The 16701-nt window shown below is 46.7% G+C and overlaps 1 protein-coding gene across 1 annotated transcript in view; it reads left to right on the top strand.

The window, feature by feature from the left end:
- The window catches only part of RPS6KB2 (ribosomal protein S6 kinase B2), a 41118-nt gene extending 25630 nt beyond the window's left edge, over nt 1-15488 (top strand). The window contains exons 10-15 of the mRNA XM_088473485.1: nt 1664-1771; nt 1880-1942; nt 2183-2260; nt 5140-5244; nt 5455-5549; nt 12874-15488. Coding sequence (XP_088329611.1) covers nt 1664-1771; nt 1880-1942; nt 2183-2260; nt 5140-5244; nt 5455-5549; nt 12874-12985 — 561 coding nt within the window. The 3' untranslated portion in view covers nt 12986-15488. The remainder of the gene's footprint in view (nt 1-1663; nt 1772-1879; nt 1943-2182; nt 2261-5139; nt 5245-5454; nt 5550-12873) is intronic.
- The last annotated feature ends 1213 nt before the right edge of the window (nt 15489-16701 follow it).

Below are 16701 nucleotides of genomic sequence, written 5' to 3'. Positions count from 1 at the left end.
CTTTTGTTAGTTTTAGACTGAGCTTGTGCAATATACCTTGTATAATGAGTGCATCCACAAAACATTGTACAGTACAACAGAAAATTAAATCTGCTAAATTAATAATCTAATTAAAAGTATAGCAATTCCAAATATGTGTAAAGGTATGATCCAGTTGTAGGGCCTAAGAACAAGAACAGCTACTGTAGTATGTTTTTTCGCCTTGAATCAGGAAGCCTGTCTCTGGTCACCCCTAAAGCTGGCAGCTGGTATTAGATCTGCCAGTGCTCACCAGTAGGGTAGAACCGAGATTAGTTTCCACCCTGACATTTAGCATCGTGAAACCTACAAGCTGATCAAGGCTGTTTTGAGACATGGGTATGCATATAGTAATTCTAAATACATAAAGAGAAGAGCAAAAAATAAACAGTAAACTAACTTTTACCACAAGACATTTCATTATATTTAGGGCTCAGTCATAATTCACGGTGTATGTTCAACAATGTCAATCACATTTTTGCAGGTCCAGTTCCCCATACTCTCTTCTACGAATGTTCTGACAAATCAAGAATAGATTGAGGCCGATTGTTTGCATACAGCGCAGATGGTGGCCGAACGGCGCATACGCAGCATCTGTACTGCACTTGTGCCGATCAGTGGGTCTCATTCAGACCCGCTCGCAAGCGGGTCGATGTTTCCCAAATGCGCATGCACACGACGGAGGTGCCTCCGTCGTGCGCATGCGCGAGACCCGAATAACGACGGGGTAGCCGTCGTTATGGGTCTAGCACCAAAGGGGGCGTGCTGTCGATGGTGATTGACAGCACGCCCCCTTTGGGGAGCGTGCCGGGGGCGTGGCTGCCCAGGCGGAGGCGTTTCCATGGGAACGCCTACCGTCTGGGTCCGGCCCCACTGACATCACTAGTGATGTCAGTGGGAGTGATTTTGGCTCTGATAGAGCCAAAATCACTCCAGGGCTTGCGGCAGACGAGACCCTACCGCAAGGGTCTCGTCGCAAGCCGCGACCATCATCATGGACGCTCGCATAAGCTGTGGGTGGTAACCCACAGCTATGCGAGCATCCACGAGGCCGCCTCGCAAAAAAAAAAAACATGCCCTGATTCAGAGCGGGCGCTCGTTCAGAGCGTCCGGCTCTGAATCAGGCCCAGTGTCTGCAAGATTGCTCACAGTTCTCCCTTAGCCTTTGACATGCTGTGGCCATTTGGGGGCAGTGAGAAGACGGTGAGCATTTTACAAAAGGGCGGGTGTCGCCCCCCCCCCCCCCCTCCTTGTTTTGTAGGCGTGCCAGTGCAGAGTCCTCTGATGCAGATCTCCTGAGTTCTGGCAGCCATTCTGAGGTAAGCTTGGGCTTACTCAGATGGCTGATGACTTCCAATGCTGCATCTCAGGACTCAGCACTCAGATCTGCAATGCCAGCAGCGGGTGTCTTTTTAACCATCAGACAAATCCAAAGACGCAGCAGCGATGCAAATAGCATACAACTCTGAATTAACCCATTGTCCAGTTAAAATCTGTGTGATCTGAATTATATTCTGGTTTATGTAAGGTGTAGAGGGCTAGTGTTAATCTTAAGGCATTAGCGTATATATAGGTTTATATATCACACTCAAGTTTCTTCCCCCCCCCATCCTCTCTTGTCATTGTCCTCTATATGAATGATCAGCCTCCTTTTACTGGAAACAACAGGAAGAAAGTAATTGACAAGATTTTAAAAGGAAAGCCGTCTTTCCCGCCATATCTGACACCGGATGCCTGTGACCTGCTGAGAAAGGTAACTGTGACAGAAGTGAATTGTATGTGACTATCCATTATTTTTATTCTTATTTTCTTTCTTATGCTTTTTTGTCATCTTTCATCACTTTACGTATTTTTCTTTCAGCTGCTGAAGAAAAACCCAGCTCAGAGGCTTGGGTCAGGAGAGGCTGATGTGGCGGATATACAGGTCCCCTAACGCTTGTTCTTTTCAGCCTTTCTCTATTTTATTGTTATGTTTTATATCGATACTGTATCTTATTCTCGTCCTTTATGTATTTTACTGCCTTATGTTTTTGCTGGGTTTGTAATGCCTACTTTGCATTAAATGTTGCATGATCTCTTCCTTCAAAGACTTTACATCTCTTCAATAGCTTTTGGGGTTTATTTTCCCATCAGCCCTCACTTTTCTTTTCTCACTTATGCACAGAGGCATCAGTTCTTCCGACAGATTCACTGGGAGGAGCTCCTGCAGTGTAATCTAGAGCCACCATACAAACCCAACCTGGTAAGTGCATGAATAGGGTGGCGGAGGAGGTATGCTTGTAGAGTATTACTGTAATTCTTAGACATTTGTTATACCTGGCACTGTGGTTGTTGGTCACAGTCAGACAGCTATAAAGGCACCTGTAAAATATACTCTTTTAGTCTTTTTACTATTTACTTTTTCTTCTTCAGGGTCCATAGGGCTCCACAGGGAGACATTGGGTGTAGGTGGAACCTGGAGGACCGGACACCAACAGCAAAGCTGATCAATCCCAGGATGCTCCGATCCTTCCCCCTTATACCCTGCCCACAGCCTGAGGGCACTTCAGTTTGTTGGTGTCCGTCAGGAGCTGGACTACCATTATAACAGGGACTGCATTAAGCAGCCTTAGCTTTCATTTTATGATTTCATTTATTTTCTATTTTTTTTTATTAACATGCGAGCAGCACCAGACTGTCCTCCAGACGTCTGTGCTGCCGACCCATGACTCCTCCGCGGCGCCGTGACACCAAGCCTGTGCAGCCCAGAATCCAGGGGACCGGTCCGGTGGATCCCCTTTCGCGGGGACCCGTGGTTTAGTGCAGTCTTGCCTCTGGACACTGGCTCGCCCACTACACTACACCACCGGGGCACAATATACTGGCACAGAGGCAGTTGTTATGGCCAGGGGACCCGGTGGCTGACATCAGCCAGGGGATAAAGCGCTCTCCCTGCAGCCCCTCCCCCAGCTCAGGGCACCTTTCCACTGCGGTCTTGGTGATCCCTGAGCTGCTCCTCCCTCACCATCCGCCCCCTCAGACACACAGCAGCCATTTTCTGCAAGCAGGTCTCTGGGTCCAGTCTCCCTGTATACCTTTCCCACGGGTCAGATTATACAGCGCTAGATCCTACCAGCTACTGCTGTCTCTGTAGTTGATTTTAGTGCAGACATGTAATGTGTTGGGTTTTTTTCTGCGTTTTTGTAGCTATTCTCTATACTTTTATAATTGTCCCTTTTATTCTGTAAACCCTGACATACTAAGTTATAGGGGGTTCATTGTACCTCACTTTTTCTATACAAGTGTGAGGACTACCACATACTATATAGCGCGGTTGCACACTACACTGTGCCATATATAGCGCTTTTGCACACTACATTGTACCATAATACACATATTGCAGTGTGTTCACTGCACTGTATACTACGGTTTATTCTATTAGTGCTGTGATTATGTCTGGCAGAGGAAAGAATAACAAGCAGTCTGACACTACTGCCCCTACTCTGCTGTCTTGTAAGTCCTGCTCAGCAGGCTTAGCCCTAGAGGACCTCATTCAGGATGGTCTTTGTAATAATTGCTACACAGCCCCAGGCCCCTCAGCCTCGGTGTCTCTACCTCAGGACCCACCCTGGGCGGCTTTTGCACAAATGCTGACAGAACTTACGGACCACACAGCAGTCCCCGTAGTGCCTCCCCCATTGGTAGACGTACTCTCTACTTCAGTACAGCGCTTAGCTAATACCTCTATGGTTGTTCAGCAAATGCTGCAAAAGGAAAAGCCTTTACCTACTAAATCTAGTAAACGTGCCCTGTTATCTTTCCAGTCCACTCAGTTATCTGACTCTGACAGAATCCCTTCTCAACGTGAGAGTGTGATTCCTCAGTGTACCAGTCTTCTTTCTCTCCTATCTTGCTCCTGCCTTGGGCTTGTTAACAAAACGGAGTTGTCCTCAGGCTGTGGGCAGGGTATAGGGAGAAGCACCGAGCATCCTGGGATTGAAAAGCTTTGCTGTTCGTGTCCGGTCCTCCAGGTCCCACCTACACCCCAATGTCTCCCTGTGGACCCTATGGACTTCGAAGAAAGAGAGTTAACGAAGGTAAGTTTTACTATAACTCTCCTTTTTTCCTTATTCACTATATTCACAACGATTGTCAAAACCACCATGATGTAACCTATTTGGACTCTTATGTTATTCATCGGCCTCGGGCAAGTTCTTGGTTGTCCCAGGGAGTTCATGGCAAAGTGTACCAAAGCCAGGAGACCTATTAATGCAGGCTAAGAAAGTACAAGGGGCTTGTGCCTAGTTAAAATAACTCTTAAGGTTATGGAGGGTATCTTTTATTCTAGGGATTGTGATGAAGTATTAGGGGTATATTTACTAAAGTGCGGCCTTATAGAAGTGGATATGTTGCCCCTAGCAACCAATCAGATTCTGCTTATCATTTATCTAGCACCTTCTAGAAGATAATAGCTTGAATCTGATTGTTTGCTATAGGCAACATCTCCACTTTCAAAAACGCACACTTTAGTAAATATACCCCTTGATGTTAGCTGGGAGGAATCTCTGGCTTCGAAAATCGTTATTATACCTCAGATTGCATTTACGCAAGTTCAAACATTTTCAGATATAAAGATCAATGTTCCTGACTGCATAGTAAGTGCTGGGTTTATATGGGCGGTATCCAATTAGCCCCAAACATAGTTCGGGCGCTAATGAATGGCTGCGATCGGCGAAAGAAACGGGGATTATCCCTGTTTTTTGCCAATGTGTTTTTTCACCCTGCTGTCTGCTGAAAACACACAGGTCCACGAGCTTATTGCGGGACCTATGTGTATTTGACATTTAGGTGGTGAAAAAAACGGTACTTACCGAGGATTATTTTTCGGGACACAGCAGATCCCGAAAAATACCCATGATAAAGTGCCGGCGTTGGGCGGCACTTCGTGGCTAAATAGGATAGCACTGCTAATTCAATACCCCCTAAGACTTCAAAAATTACCCAAAAACTTTTTCTAATATTTATATAGTATACTTACAGTATTTATGACCTAATCTGCTGTTAGAAGTCCTAGAGGGAATATGCAGATGCATTTACGTAGGCTCTAACAATCTGAAACCTTTCCATCTTCACTATTCTCAGCTCTCGGAGGACGATGCCAGCCACTTTGGTGCCCACTTCACCCGACAGACTCCTATAGACAGTCCTGATACTGCAATCAGTGAGAGTGCAAACCAGGCATTTTTGGTAAGTGGTGGCTAATGTCTGTGGGCTATGATCAGTAATTGTCCGACAAGCATGATTATTAAGCGGTCTTAAAAATCATAAATGGTCATACCAAGATAATATAAGTCCTCATATTGTTAATACGTCTACATGACTTATTAATGACTGCCTGTGATTTGTTTTTTGTTTTTACTATTCTTTTGTCTTTCATCCTTTTTACTATTATCTTAGGGCTTCACTTACATCGCTCCTTCTGTATTGGAAAGTCTTCGGAAGGTCTTCAGCTTCCAATCTTGGCATCAGACTCCCCACTTTCAACCACCAAGGTCGGTACTTTTAACTAGGGCAGAACTATAATACTGTAAGCAACCTAGTTTTGCCTTTTAACCTCTAGGGGTAAATTTACTAAAGTGAGTGTTTTTAGAAGTAAGTTTTAAAAGTGATGTTGCCCATAGCAACCAATCAGATTCTACTTAACATTTAACTAGCACCTTCTAGAAGATAATAGCTAGAATCTGGTTGCTATGGGCAACATCACTTTTAAAACTCACCTCTAAAAACTCTCACTTTAGTAAATTTACCCCCCAGTCTTAAAGCGTAATAATGTAAATCGACAAAATCTCATAGCTGCCGACGACTCAGAGATGATTACATTTCCCCGTGTTTTCTTGTTTTTGGTACAATCTAAATTGTAGGTTGTGTTTCTTGCAGTTGAATGTATTTGCATTAGCTGTTGTAGTTATAAATACTGTGTGTTAAGGTTCTGTAAGAGCAAAATTAGTGGTGGTTGATCACAAAGAAGGGCCACATTTCTGTGTAAAGCTGAATATTTTACATTTGTTCTAGTTAAGGCCAGTTATCCGATCTCTTTGTAGCAAAATTGTTAATTGTTGTACAAAGCCCTGTTTATACCCCAGCATGTTTGCTGCAAAATGCTGCTACAGTCGCTGCTGAAGGCTGTGGTGTTCGGCTGAGAGTGTGGTAAGTATCTTGCTTCCTCCACAGTCTTGTCGTCTACCTTTACTGGAGTTGGCAGCATCACTTCCTGCTGTGTGGTTTGGCTAAGCAATGTCAAATTAATTGTGTCCTTTCTCATAAACATTTTAATGACATTTAGACGCCTCATTGATGCGTTGTAGTTTGCTTGTGTACAGATGTGTCCTCACTCGTCTTTGCTGCAATTGCGCCAAATAGCCTCTCACGGCAAACCGGGCAGCTATTTTTCCAAAAATGGCATTGTCGCAGTGCGGTGTGCCCGGGAAGCACCAGGAGACTGTGCTGATTAATTTGCTATATACTTGTGTGCGACTGAGTCTCCGAATCCGCATGCAAAGTGCTACGGTGCAGCGGTCACAGCTTTTTTCCACGCCAAGTTCCCTTTACAGACTGGGATGCACACATCAAATGAATCAGCATAGTCTCCTGGTGCTAGGAATATAGCGCTGCATGGCGTATTGAGGTTTGATGAGCAAGGACACACCTGTAGTTATTGAAATCCTAACTTCATGCCAAGAGGTGAGTATACTGTGTTTGTGATTGGGGTTAATGGCCAGCCAGGGGAGGAAGCCTTCCCTGTCAGCGGCTCCTCCCCTCAGCTCAGCGCGCCTTTCAGCACGCAGTCTGGCGTCGCTGAGCTGCAGATTCCTCGGCCACTCCTCCTCTGAGGTCTCCAGCGGCCATTTTCCCAGTGGCAGCGCAGATCTCAGGGAGCACGCGGACCGGTCCCCCTGTGTACCTCTCCCCTGATTAAGGACAGCGTACACAGCACTATAGCCCTCCCAGACACTGAATCTGGGCAGGTTGATTGTAGTGTAAAGGTGCAGTGAGTATATCTTCCTGCATGGTATGTGACTTTTTGCTAGTGCTGCCTGTCTGTGCTTATTTTCCGCTTACTGTCAGCTTATACCTATCCCTTTACTTCTCCTACAAGCCCTGCAGGTGTGTGGGGGAGGGGCGTTTCTACTGACCTCACTTATATAGATCACGTATTTGTGAGGTCCGTCACATACAGTTGTGTGCTACTCAGTGCCATATTGTGGGCTGTTGTTCAGCACACCGGTGAGTGCGTTTTACTTCTACCCTGGTGCCAGATATATAATATATTCTGTCATGTCAGACGAGGAGGTTGAGCGCTCAGTGGCTCCGGTGTTGGCCTCCTGCGGACGCTGTTCTGCAGGAGTAGATAGGGAGGATTTGTCACAGGATGGCCTGTGTAGTCGATGCCAGGTGGCTCCTGGCCCATCCAGACCTTCTCTGGCGCAGGAACCACCGTGGGCGATGTTTTCTCAAGTGCTGGTGTCTATTGCGGACCGTCTGTCGTTCCCGACTGCTCTCCCTACTAGGGCGGTGCCCCAGCCGACCATCCCCCATTCCCCGGGTGTCCCGCAGTTATTGCGGAGTCCTCCTGGGTCTCAATCAGTTGGTCCCTATGCGGGGTTGCCTATGTATATACAGGCTTCCCCTGTGCCGCAGCAGCCTGTGGTACCTTTTCAGGCCCCTATGGCGACGCCTCCACCATGGGTGGATGTGCTCTCCAACTCCGTGCAAAATTTGGCGGCCGCTTCCTCGGCTTTTCAGTCAATGTTGCAGACTGACATGCCTTCTAGGATTTCTAAACGCCCACTCATGACACGGGCTGCTCAGGTATCGGACTCAGAGGGTTCCTCAGATGATGGGGAGGTCCCTGATGACACTGACTCGGACGCCTCGGTCCAGGAAATGGATACCAAGTCGTCCATTAATGTGCGAGCACTAGTTAGGGCGGTGCGAGCTATTCTTCTTATAGAGGATGAGGCACCGGTTCCTAGGTCGAAGTTTCCTAGTTTCAAAAAAACTAAGGTGGCTTCTGCGGTGTTTCCCCTGTCGGATCAGTTGACGGATCATATGGCGGTAGCTTGGCAGGCGCCCAGTAAGAGATTCCTTCCTCAGAAGCGGTTGGCTTCTAATTACCCCTTCCCTGAGGCACATTGTAAAAAATGGGAAACTCCACCGGCGGTGGATTCCCATGTCACCCGTTTAACTCGGGGCGCCACCTTACCATTACCGTCGATATCCTCGCTGAAGGATCCCACGGACAGGAAAGTTGAGACTTGCTTAAAGTCTATTTACTCCCTCTCCGGGGCGGTGGCCCGACCGTCCATGGCCATTTCCTGGGTGGCCAAGGCCATTGAGGGGTGGGCCAATGCATTGGAAGATACCTTCCCGGACGACGCTCCGGATGTCCAGCGGGCGTTGTTGGGACAAATGAGGGACGCCGCTTCTTACATTGGAGAAGCTTCTTTAGATGCTAGTCTGCTGACCTCGCGGGTATCGGCTGCAGCGGTGTCTGCCCGCCGATCCTTATGGTTGCGGTCCTGGAGAGCGGACTCTGATTCAAAGAAAGGTCTGGAGGCCTTACCTTTCAATGGGGAATTACTATTTGGTCCGGACTTGGACAAAATAGTGGACACCCTGGCTAAATCCAAGTCGGCCTTCCTCCCTTCGGCGGCACTGCCTGCTAAGGTTCGGAGTTCGGCTTTTCGTTCCTTTCGGGTTCAGGGTAAGGCGAAAGGTCAGTCCTTCCCGAGACAGTCTGCGAGTAAGACGGCCTCTAAACCCAAGAAGCAAGCCTGGAGTGCTCGGCGCCCTTCTTCCAAGCAGGAAGATAAACCTACGGCCTGATGGGACGGGCCTCCCTCTGGGGGACCTCAGAGTGGGAGGCCGACTTCTTCTATTTGCCCAGTGCTGGCACAATATCACCACGGATGCCTGGGTTCGAGAAGTGGTCTCCCAGGGGTACGCCCTGTCTTTTCGGCACAGACCACCCCACCAGTTTTTCTGCACAAGTCCTTCTCAGAACAAGACCAAGGCGTTACAGGTTCAGGAGGCTATAGAGTCCTTGCTGAAAGCAGGGGTCATTGTTCCCGTTCCTCTATCACATCGAGGGACGGGGTATTATTCGTCTCTGTTTCTGGTGCAGAAACCCAATGGTTCTCATCGCCCTATCCTCAACTTGAAGTCTCTGAACATATTCCTCAGAGTTCCCAAGTTCAGGATGGAAACGTTACGTTCCATCATTCTGGCGATGGAACCGGGGGATTACATGGTGTCCCTGGACATCCAGGACGCCTACCTCCATGTTCCGATAGCATCTTCACACCAGCTGTATCTGAGGTTCGCTATCCTTCAACACCACTATCAGTTCCGGGCGCTACCCTTTGGTCTCTCCACGGCACCGAGGGTGTTCACGAAGATTATGGCGGTCATGGCCGCACATCTTCGGAACCAGAATGTACGGCTGCTGCCGTACCTGGACGACCTCCTGTTGCTGGCGAGCTCCCCGGAGGTACTGCTTCAACATCTCCACCTGACGATCGCTTGCCTGCAAGCACACGGGTGGTTGATAAATTGGAAAAAGTCCTCTCTGATTCCATCACAGCGGATGGTTCATTTGGGAGCCCTGCTGGATTCGCGTCAGCAAAGGATCTTCCTGATTCCGGAGAAGGTCGCCTCACTACAGCTGCGGATACGCAGTTGCCTGAGCCGTTGCCGCCTGTCGGTCCATTCGGCTATGAGAGTTCTGGGGTCCATGGTGTCGACATTCGACATGGTGGAATTTGCCCAGTTCCATTCCCGGCCCCTGCAGGGGCTGATTCTATCAGAATGGAACGGGTTACCTCACCGGATCCGCTCTCAGGTGCTGGTGTTGTCTCCGGACGTTCGGCTATCTTTGGCTTGGTGGCTTCAGACAGCTCATCTGGTCGAGGGGCGCCCATTTTGGATCCCGGACTGGGTCCTGCTCACGACGGATGCCAGTCTCCGGGGTTGGGGGGCAGTGACCGGCTCTTTGTCGCTTCAGGGTCGTTGGTCAGCGGAAGAAGCACTTCTCCCCATCAACATCCTGGAACTGCGGGCAGTATACAAGGCCCTGCAGTCGTCCGGCCCCGCTCTTCACGGAAGGGCGGTACAGGTGCAGTCCGACAACGCCACCACGGTGGCGTATATCAATCACCAAGGCGGAACTCGCAGTCAGGCAGCGATGTCGGAGGTGTCTCGTATCCTGTCTTGGGCTGAGGGTCACATTCCAGCGATCTCGGCGGTCTTCAACCCCGGAGTCCTCAATTGGGAGGCGGACTTCCTCAGCCGTCACGACGTGCATCCCGGGGAATGGTCGCTTCACCCAGAGGTGTTTCAGCTACTCGTGGACAGGTGGGGACTGCCGGAGCTGGACTTGATGGCCTCCCGTCACAATCACAAGTTGCCCGTTTACGGGTCAAGGACAAGAGACGCAGGTGCAAGTCTGGTGGACGCGCTGTCGGTGACATGGACGTTTCACCTGGCGTATCTGTTTCCTCCGATATCCCTGCTTCCTCGGGTTCTGCGGAAATTCAAGCAGGACGGCGGCATGCTCGTGCTGGTAGCTCCGGCGTGGCCCAGACGTCCTTGGTACTCCGATCTGAGGAGCCTCTCCATCGACGCTCCGTACCTTCTTCCTCAACGTCGGGACCTGTTGTCTCAGGGGCCCTGCCTTTACCCGGATCTGGGTCGGCTGTCTTTGACGGCGTGGCTCTTGAGACAGCCGTCTTGAGGTCTCGGGGCTTCTCCAGTTCGGTTATTGGTACGATGCTCAGGGCACGCAAGCCTGCTTCAGCACGGATTTATCACAGAGTGTGGCACACTTACTTTCAGTGGTGTGAGTCCAGACTTTATGATCCTCAGGTGTTCCGAGTTTCTAGGATCTTGGAATTTCTTCAGTCAGGATTGGATCTCGGCTTACGCCTTGCATCTCTGAAGGTTCATGTGTCCGCCTTGTCCGTGTGGTTTCAACGGCGGATTGCAATACTACCAGACGTTCACACCTTTTTCCAAGGTGTTCTCAGGATCCAGCCTCCCTTTGTGGCTCCTTGGGACTTGGCGGTGGTGCTACGGGTCCTGCAGGGTCCTCCGTTTGAGCCTCTTGAGGCGGTGGAGCTCAAGTGGCTGACATTTAAGACGGTTTTTCTCCTGGCAATTGCTTCGGCCAGGAGGGTGTCTGAATTGGGGGCGATTTCCTGTCGCCCTCCTTTCCTGATTTTTCACCAGGACAGAGCGGTGCTCCGCACTCGTCCTGAGTTTTTGCCCAAAGTGGTCTCGAAGTTCCATATTAATCAGGAACTTGTTGTGCCAGCTTTTCAGTCCCCTGATCTTTCAGCTGGTGAGACTTCCTTAGATGTGGTCCGGGCGCTTAGAATTTATGTAGACCGGACGGCTTCGGTTAGGAAGTCTGATTCCTTGTTTATCCTCTTTGGTTTTCACAAGAGGGGTTGGCCTGCCAACAAACAAACGTTAGCCCGTTGGCTTCGTTCCGTTATTTGTGAGGCTTATGCACAGGAGGGCTTACCTGTGCCAGCCTCTGTTAAGGCTCATTCCACTCGTTCTGTGGGTCCCTCTTGGGCTGCTAGACGTGGCGCTTCTGCTGTTCAGCTGTGTAGGGCGGCCACTTGGTCTTCAATTCAAACGTTTTTGAGGTTCTATGCGTTTGACACCTTTGCCTCTCAGGATGCATCCTTTGGGGCGCCGGGTACTCCTTTCAGCACAGGAGCATCCCCGCCCTTAGTTGTACTGCTTTGGGACATCCCCAAGGTCAACCCTGTGGACCCCCTATGGACCCTGAAGTAGAAAACAAGAGATATGGTAAGAACTTACCTTTGTTATCTCTGTTTCTACGAAGTCCATAGGGTCCACAGGGCACCCGCCCTGACGCACCTGGCTTCAAATGGGCTGTGTGGCTGGTCACCGGTTTTCCGTCTCCTATTGCTGTGAGTATGGTTTCTTGTGTGTTCCAGTCTTCCTTCTCTCTGTTCCATATTCTCCTCCGGCCTAGGCTGCTTACCAACTGAGGTGCCTGTGGCTCGGGGGCGGGGTATAGAGGAGGACCCAAGTGCATCCTGGGAGCTAAAAGCTTAACTGTGTGGTGCCCATGGATCCTGTTCCAGCTATAACCCAAGGTCAACCCTATGGACTTCGTAGAAACAGAGATAACAAAGGTAAGTTCTTACCATATCACTTGTTATACACATACATACAATTAATTGCTATCCTTCCTGTTTAGTGATATATCAGTATCTTCGTAAATATAAACAAGGTATGCAGTGCTGGCAGTACAATTGAAACTGTCCCATTTTTTGGCGGGGGCGGGGTTCTGCCACAACCATACTACTTTTATTTTTAAATTCTGCCAAAATAATTCTGTGTGGAAAAAAAAAAAAAAAAACTATAGACAAGTCACTCTAATAACATAACTTAAATACTAAAACTAGTCTCGGTAACCAGCAATAAGGCAAAAGTAATGCTAATGTGTATCTGGCCACAAAACTACAATCCTGGTCATTAAGAGGTTAATGTGATATTCTCTGGAACAAAGCTATGTACGTAATTAGTCATCATGTTTGCTGAGTGCTAACCAAGTGGGTTCACCATCCATGAGGGCAAGCAATTACTGTGCATTGTAATTGTACAAACAAGATCTGCATGTTATCCAAATTTGTGTTATCTGCTCCTGATATTGAATGAGTCAGGGCTCTTGGTGTATTGATACGTTCCAATATTGACTAAATAAAGTTGATTCTTTGCTGTATAGATGTATGTATGTTCTGGAGAGCTTTCATATTATTTTATTTCTTTCTCTTACAGTCCCGGAAGTGTTTCTCACATCCCTCCTGATGAAATAAAGTCCCAGAAATCTTCGGAACCACTTCCAATTACTACAAAAAGCAAGAAAAAGAAGGGCAGGCGGGGCGTGTGAAAGGAACAGACTGCTACAAAAACATTCACAAGACACTGAAATCGGTCAGCGACTGTCGATTAAAAAAACAGCACAGTACATACAGCTGGAGGTGGCCCCAAGCTCTCAGTGAGCGCACTCAGGGAAATAATCTGCTTCACTATAAAATATTAATACTCTAATGTAAACCCAATATGGGAAGTGGCCTGCGCCATACACAGACCTTTTTCATCAGAGTATCTCTCAGAGAACTGTGCAGTCTCCCTGCATTCCGTGTGAATGCAGAGGTCTATGGTGTTCCATGTCTTTACAAGATGGATACCTCCACGTTCATAACAGCAGCAAACATTACTGCCACGTTGTGCTGAAGCCACGGCATAGGGAAGGTGAAACGTAGAACAGTTCCAAGAGACTCTTGGGAAGCTGTAAGCAAGGACATCACTTTCACTCAGACGTGTGCTTGCTTAGGCCTAAGCCTCATGTGGACACCTTCTGCAGAGTTGCCATTTTGCTTTTGGGTGCTTTTATGTAAACTTTCTATTTAACCATTCAAGTCCTACTTCTGGGTCAAGTTATTTATAGGCATCTCTTGATCCAGTGTTCAATCCAGTGGGCTTTAAGTGGAAGGCACAGAATACTTACCTACAGCAGATCTCAAGATTCTCTCAGTGTTTACGTGAGTTTCATTTAATCATGAACATGTTGTTATGAATACTGACCACCTTCCACACTTGAAGTTGTGCCTGAATTTCTATATATTTTTTCAATGTGCTTTTCCCGCTATTTTCCCCGCACCTATGTAACACTTTGGCACCATTTCTCCAGTGAAGGATGAGGAAGGCCAGACTGGACCATATACAGGAAAGGAGAGAAAAGTGACTTACTCCTTGGAGAAATGTATACAGCAGTAGGCTCAAACTTCGGCAGATGCCACAAGGGTGTTAGTGGATTCCACATTGCGTTCCTGTCTAAATTTCCATGCAGGGTTTGGATTCCCTGGACACTTTCGTGCCTTGAGAAGGTCACAGTCCTCAGGTGACGTTGGGTGGTGTGTGCTAGGACAGGACTCTCATTAAATTGCTGCACGCCCACATAGAGGACAGGAGGAAGTTCCAGAGTGGACAAGCTGTTACCTCAAAGTTAAGATGTGAGCTATGATTCTGTTATACACTGCAGCTTGTAAGGCTGTATTTAAAGTGACAAACTCCATTGAAGTACACCGCGGCAGGCTTTGTGCTTTTATACAGGTCACTAAATCCCAAGGATACATCTAACATTATAATCAACAGTATGGCATATGCTACACTTCTAATACAGGACAAATTTATGTGCAATAGTGACGTTTTCACTGATATGGACTGTGCCTCCCACGTGGAGAGGGGAGAATGTAATCTCTATTGGCACAAACCCGCAACCTGCATTTCTCTCTGCCACAGTCACCGCTTGTGCAGAAGGAGTGTGAGGTGACACAAATGTATTTATTTTTACACATTTCCAATGTTCTTTGTACACAGTTGTGTCACAGAAACTAATAATGAGGCAGACGTGTCGCCATAGGAGGAAATGGTTATTGCTAGTTTATAGTGGGAATAAAGTTATTTAAATATGAGTATAGAATAATGGGCAAAATGAATTGTGGGAAATTTATTTAGTTTAAATATGCACCGTGACTTCTTGTATTGCCAAATGGAGAAAAAAAAGAGAAAGGATCTCTCTGCCAAATGGAAGAGGCAGGTTTTGCGGTTACCTGTTAATTTTCATTGGGTAAGAAAAGAATTTTGCACAGATTGACTTATTCAGAAATTTTTATGTTACGCGGTAGTCTTTTACTATAGCGCGAGTATGGGAAAGAGCAGAAAAACAATGTAGAACCACTATAAAGTAATCTTGTCCTTTTCTGTACATAATCTGCCAATTTCAGAAAAAGTGCATTTCAGCAGAATATACAATTATTAGTAACGCTGTGCCACATAACACACTTAGATGTGGTAGGATGCAGGCAGGCGTGTAATGAATGGGATGACGTGCAGAAACACTTTATCAGGGACTTCTGATCACTTCTAGCACAACTTCCTGACTGTAAATTGTATTTTGCGTTAAATATTTATCTTCTAGTTTTTATTGCCTATTGATTTCCAGTGTTGTAAAACCATAGACCTATCTCTAGGTTCTTGGGGCTTGCCTCTAAACCACTTCTCAGTGTTCGTTATTAAGCAGCTGCTTGTATAATACCTACAAAGTTATACTCCCATCATCCCACGGGAGCAGTAGAAGTCCTTTATTGCAATGCTGTAAGTATTCAAATTAACTTTAGTGGGACTGAACACCAAAACATGTAACCCTACTACAACTCTGTGCCAACAAGTCGCATATTAGAAAGGGTTGTTTGGAATGAACATACAGTATAAGTGTTGCACTCTCATTCTTGCTAGGAGCTGACCTGAAGATTTGCTGTGTGTACGGCCAGGAAATACTGTTCCATGTGAATTGATAAGATCAGATAATTAAATATTCTGTAGCAGAAGGTGTCTACTGTGTCTTTATTTCCTGTTTTATTAATGTCTCTCCACATGTCAGTTTCTCTGCTTCTCTGCAGCGGACAGTGGCGGTAGTTCTAGATCACTTTCACTTTAGTTCTGCTTTTGGATATTTTTATTTCTAGATGCAGGAGTATAAGAATGTAACATACATAGCTTTAGAGGTGCCCAATTACACAGTATTTTTAACAATTATATCATGTTTTTAAATTAAGTGGAGTTTCCCCTTCTATGTTGTATGTGTAATGCATACTGTATTGCCAATTATGTTGGATGTCCAGGGGATAGATGTAATATCGTGATCATTCTGTCCTGCAGATAGATTTGAGGTTATGGGCCAAATGTAATGGGGTGAGAGCTTAGAAATTGTGAGCGTAAACTCACACTTTTTAAACTCCGCCAATGTAATAGAGTCCGAGAACATGCAAACTTGTGTGTTTTTCATACTCAAAAAAACTCATGATTTAAACTCTCGTCCAGATGTTTTTCCATTTTGAAAAAGCAACTTGACCAATTACTTACTGCTAAACACTCAAATTTTCTAAACTCGCACCGTATTACATTTGGCCCCATGTGAAATATCTGTGATCATTCTGTCCTAGGGATAGGTGTAAAGTGATAATTTAAGGCCAGTCCGGGGATTATACATTAAGGGGATATTCATCAAATCTTGGAGAGAGATAAAGTACCAACCAATCAACTTCTAACTCCCTTTAAAGGTTGTGCTTGCAAAAATGACAGAAGCTGATTGGTTGGTAGTTTCTCTTTCTCCAAGCTTTGATAAATCTCCCCCTAACGGGTAGATCTTATACAGTATGATGTCACAAAGAGCCTCTCCCAAGCACAGTATTCACACTCCTACTGAAAAATGGGATGGTCAGGCGCTCATTAATATTTACAAATGCTTCATAGCTGCCCAGCAAGGTGCCTCTTATCTCTGAAATTGGTGTAAATAGTAAATTTTGTGGAAACTATTGTATATTGCTACAGCAGACATATGCTTGTTTCTGTATTCTATGTTCAGATATGTTGGTTAATGTGATATTCCAGTGTATTGGTTTTGTGTTCAAATGTATATCCAAGTACAAAGAACTGAGGCAGCTGTTTTAGCTGCATTTCAAAGGGATTTGAATGTGGTAAATTGGCAAAATATTACTGGTCTTTAGGCCTAATTGCAAACAAATGGATATGTGGTCCATT

The sequence above is a fragment of the Taudactylus pleione genome, unplaced genomic scaffold, assembly GCF_031769625.1.
Source record: "Taudactylus pleione unplaced genomic scaffold, aTauple2 ptg000136l, whole genome shotgun sequence".
Taxonomy (NCBI): domain Eukaryota; kingdom Metazoa; phylum Chordata; class Amphibia; order Anura; family Myobatrachidae; genus Taudactylus; species Taudactylus pleione.
The sequence above is the reverse complement of the archived record's forward strand: the minus strand, read 5'-3'. Positions and strand labels throughout refer to the sequence as shown.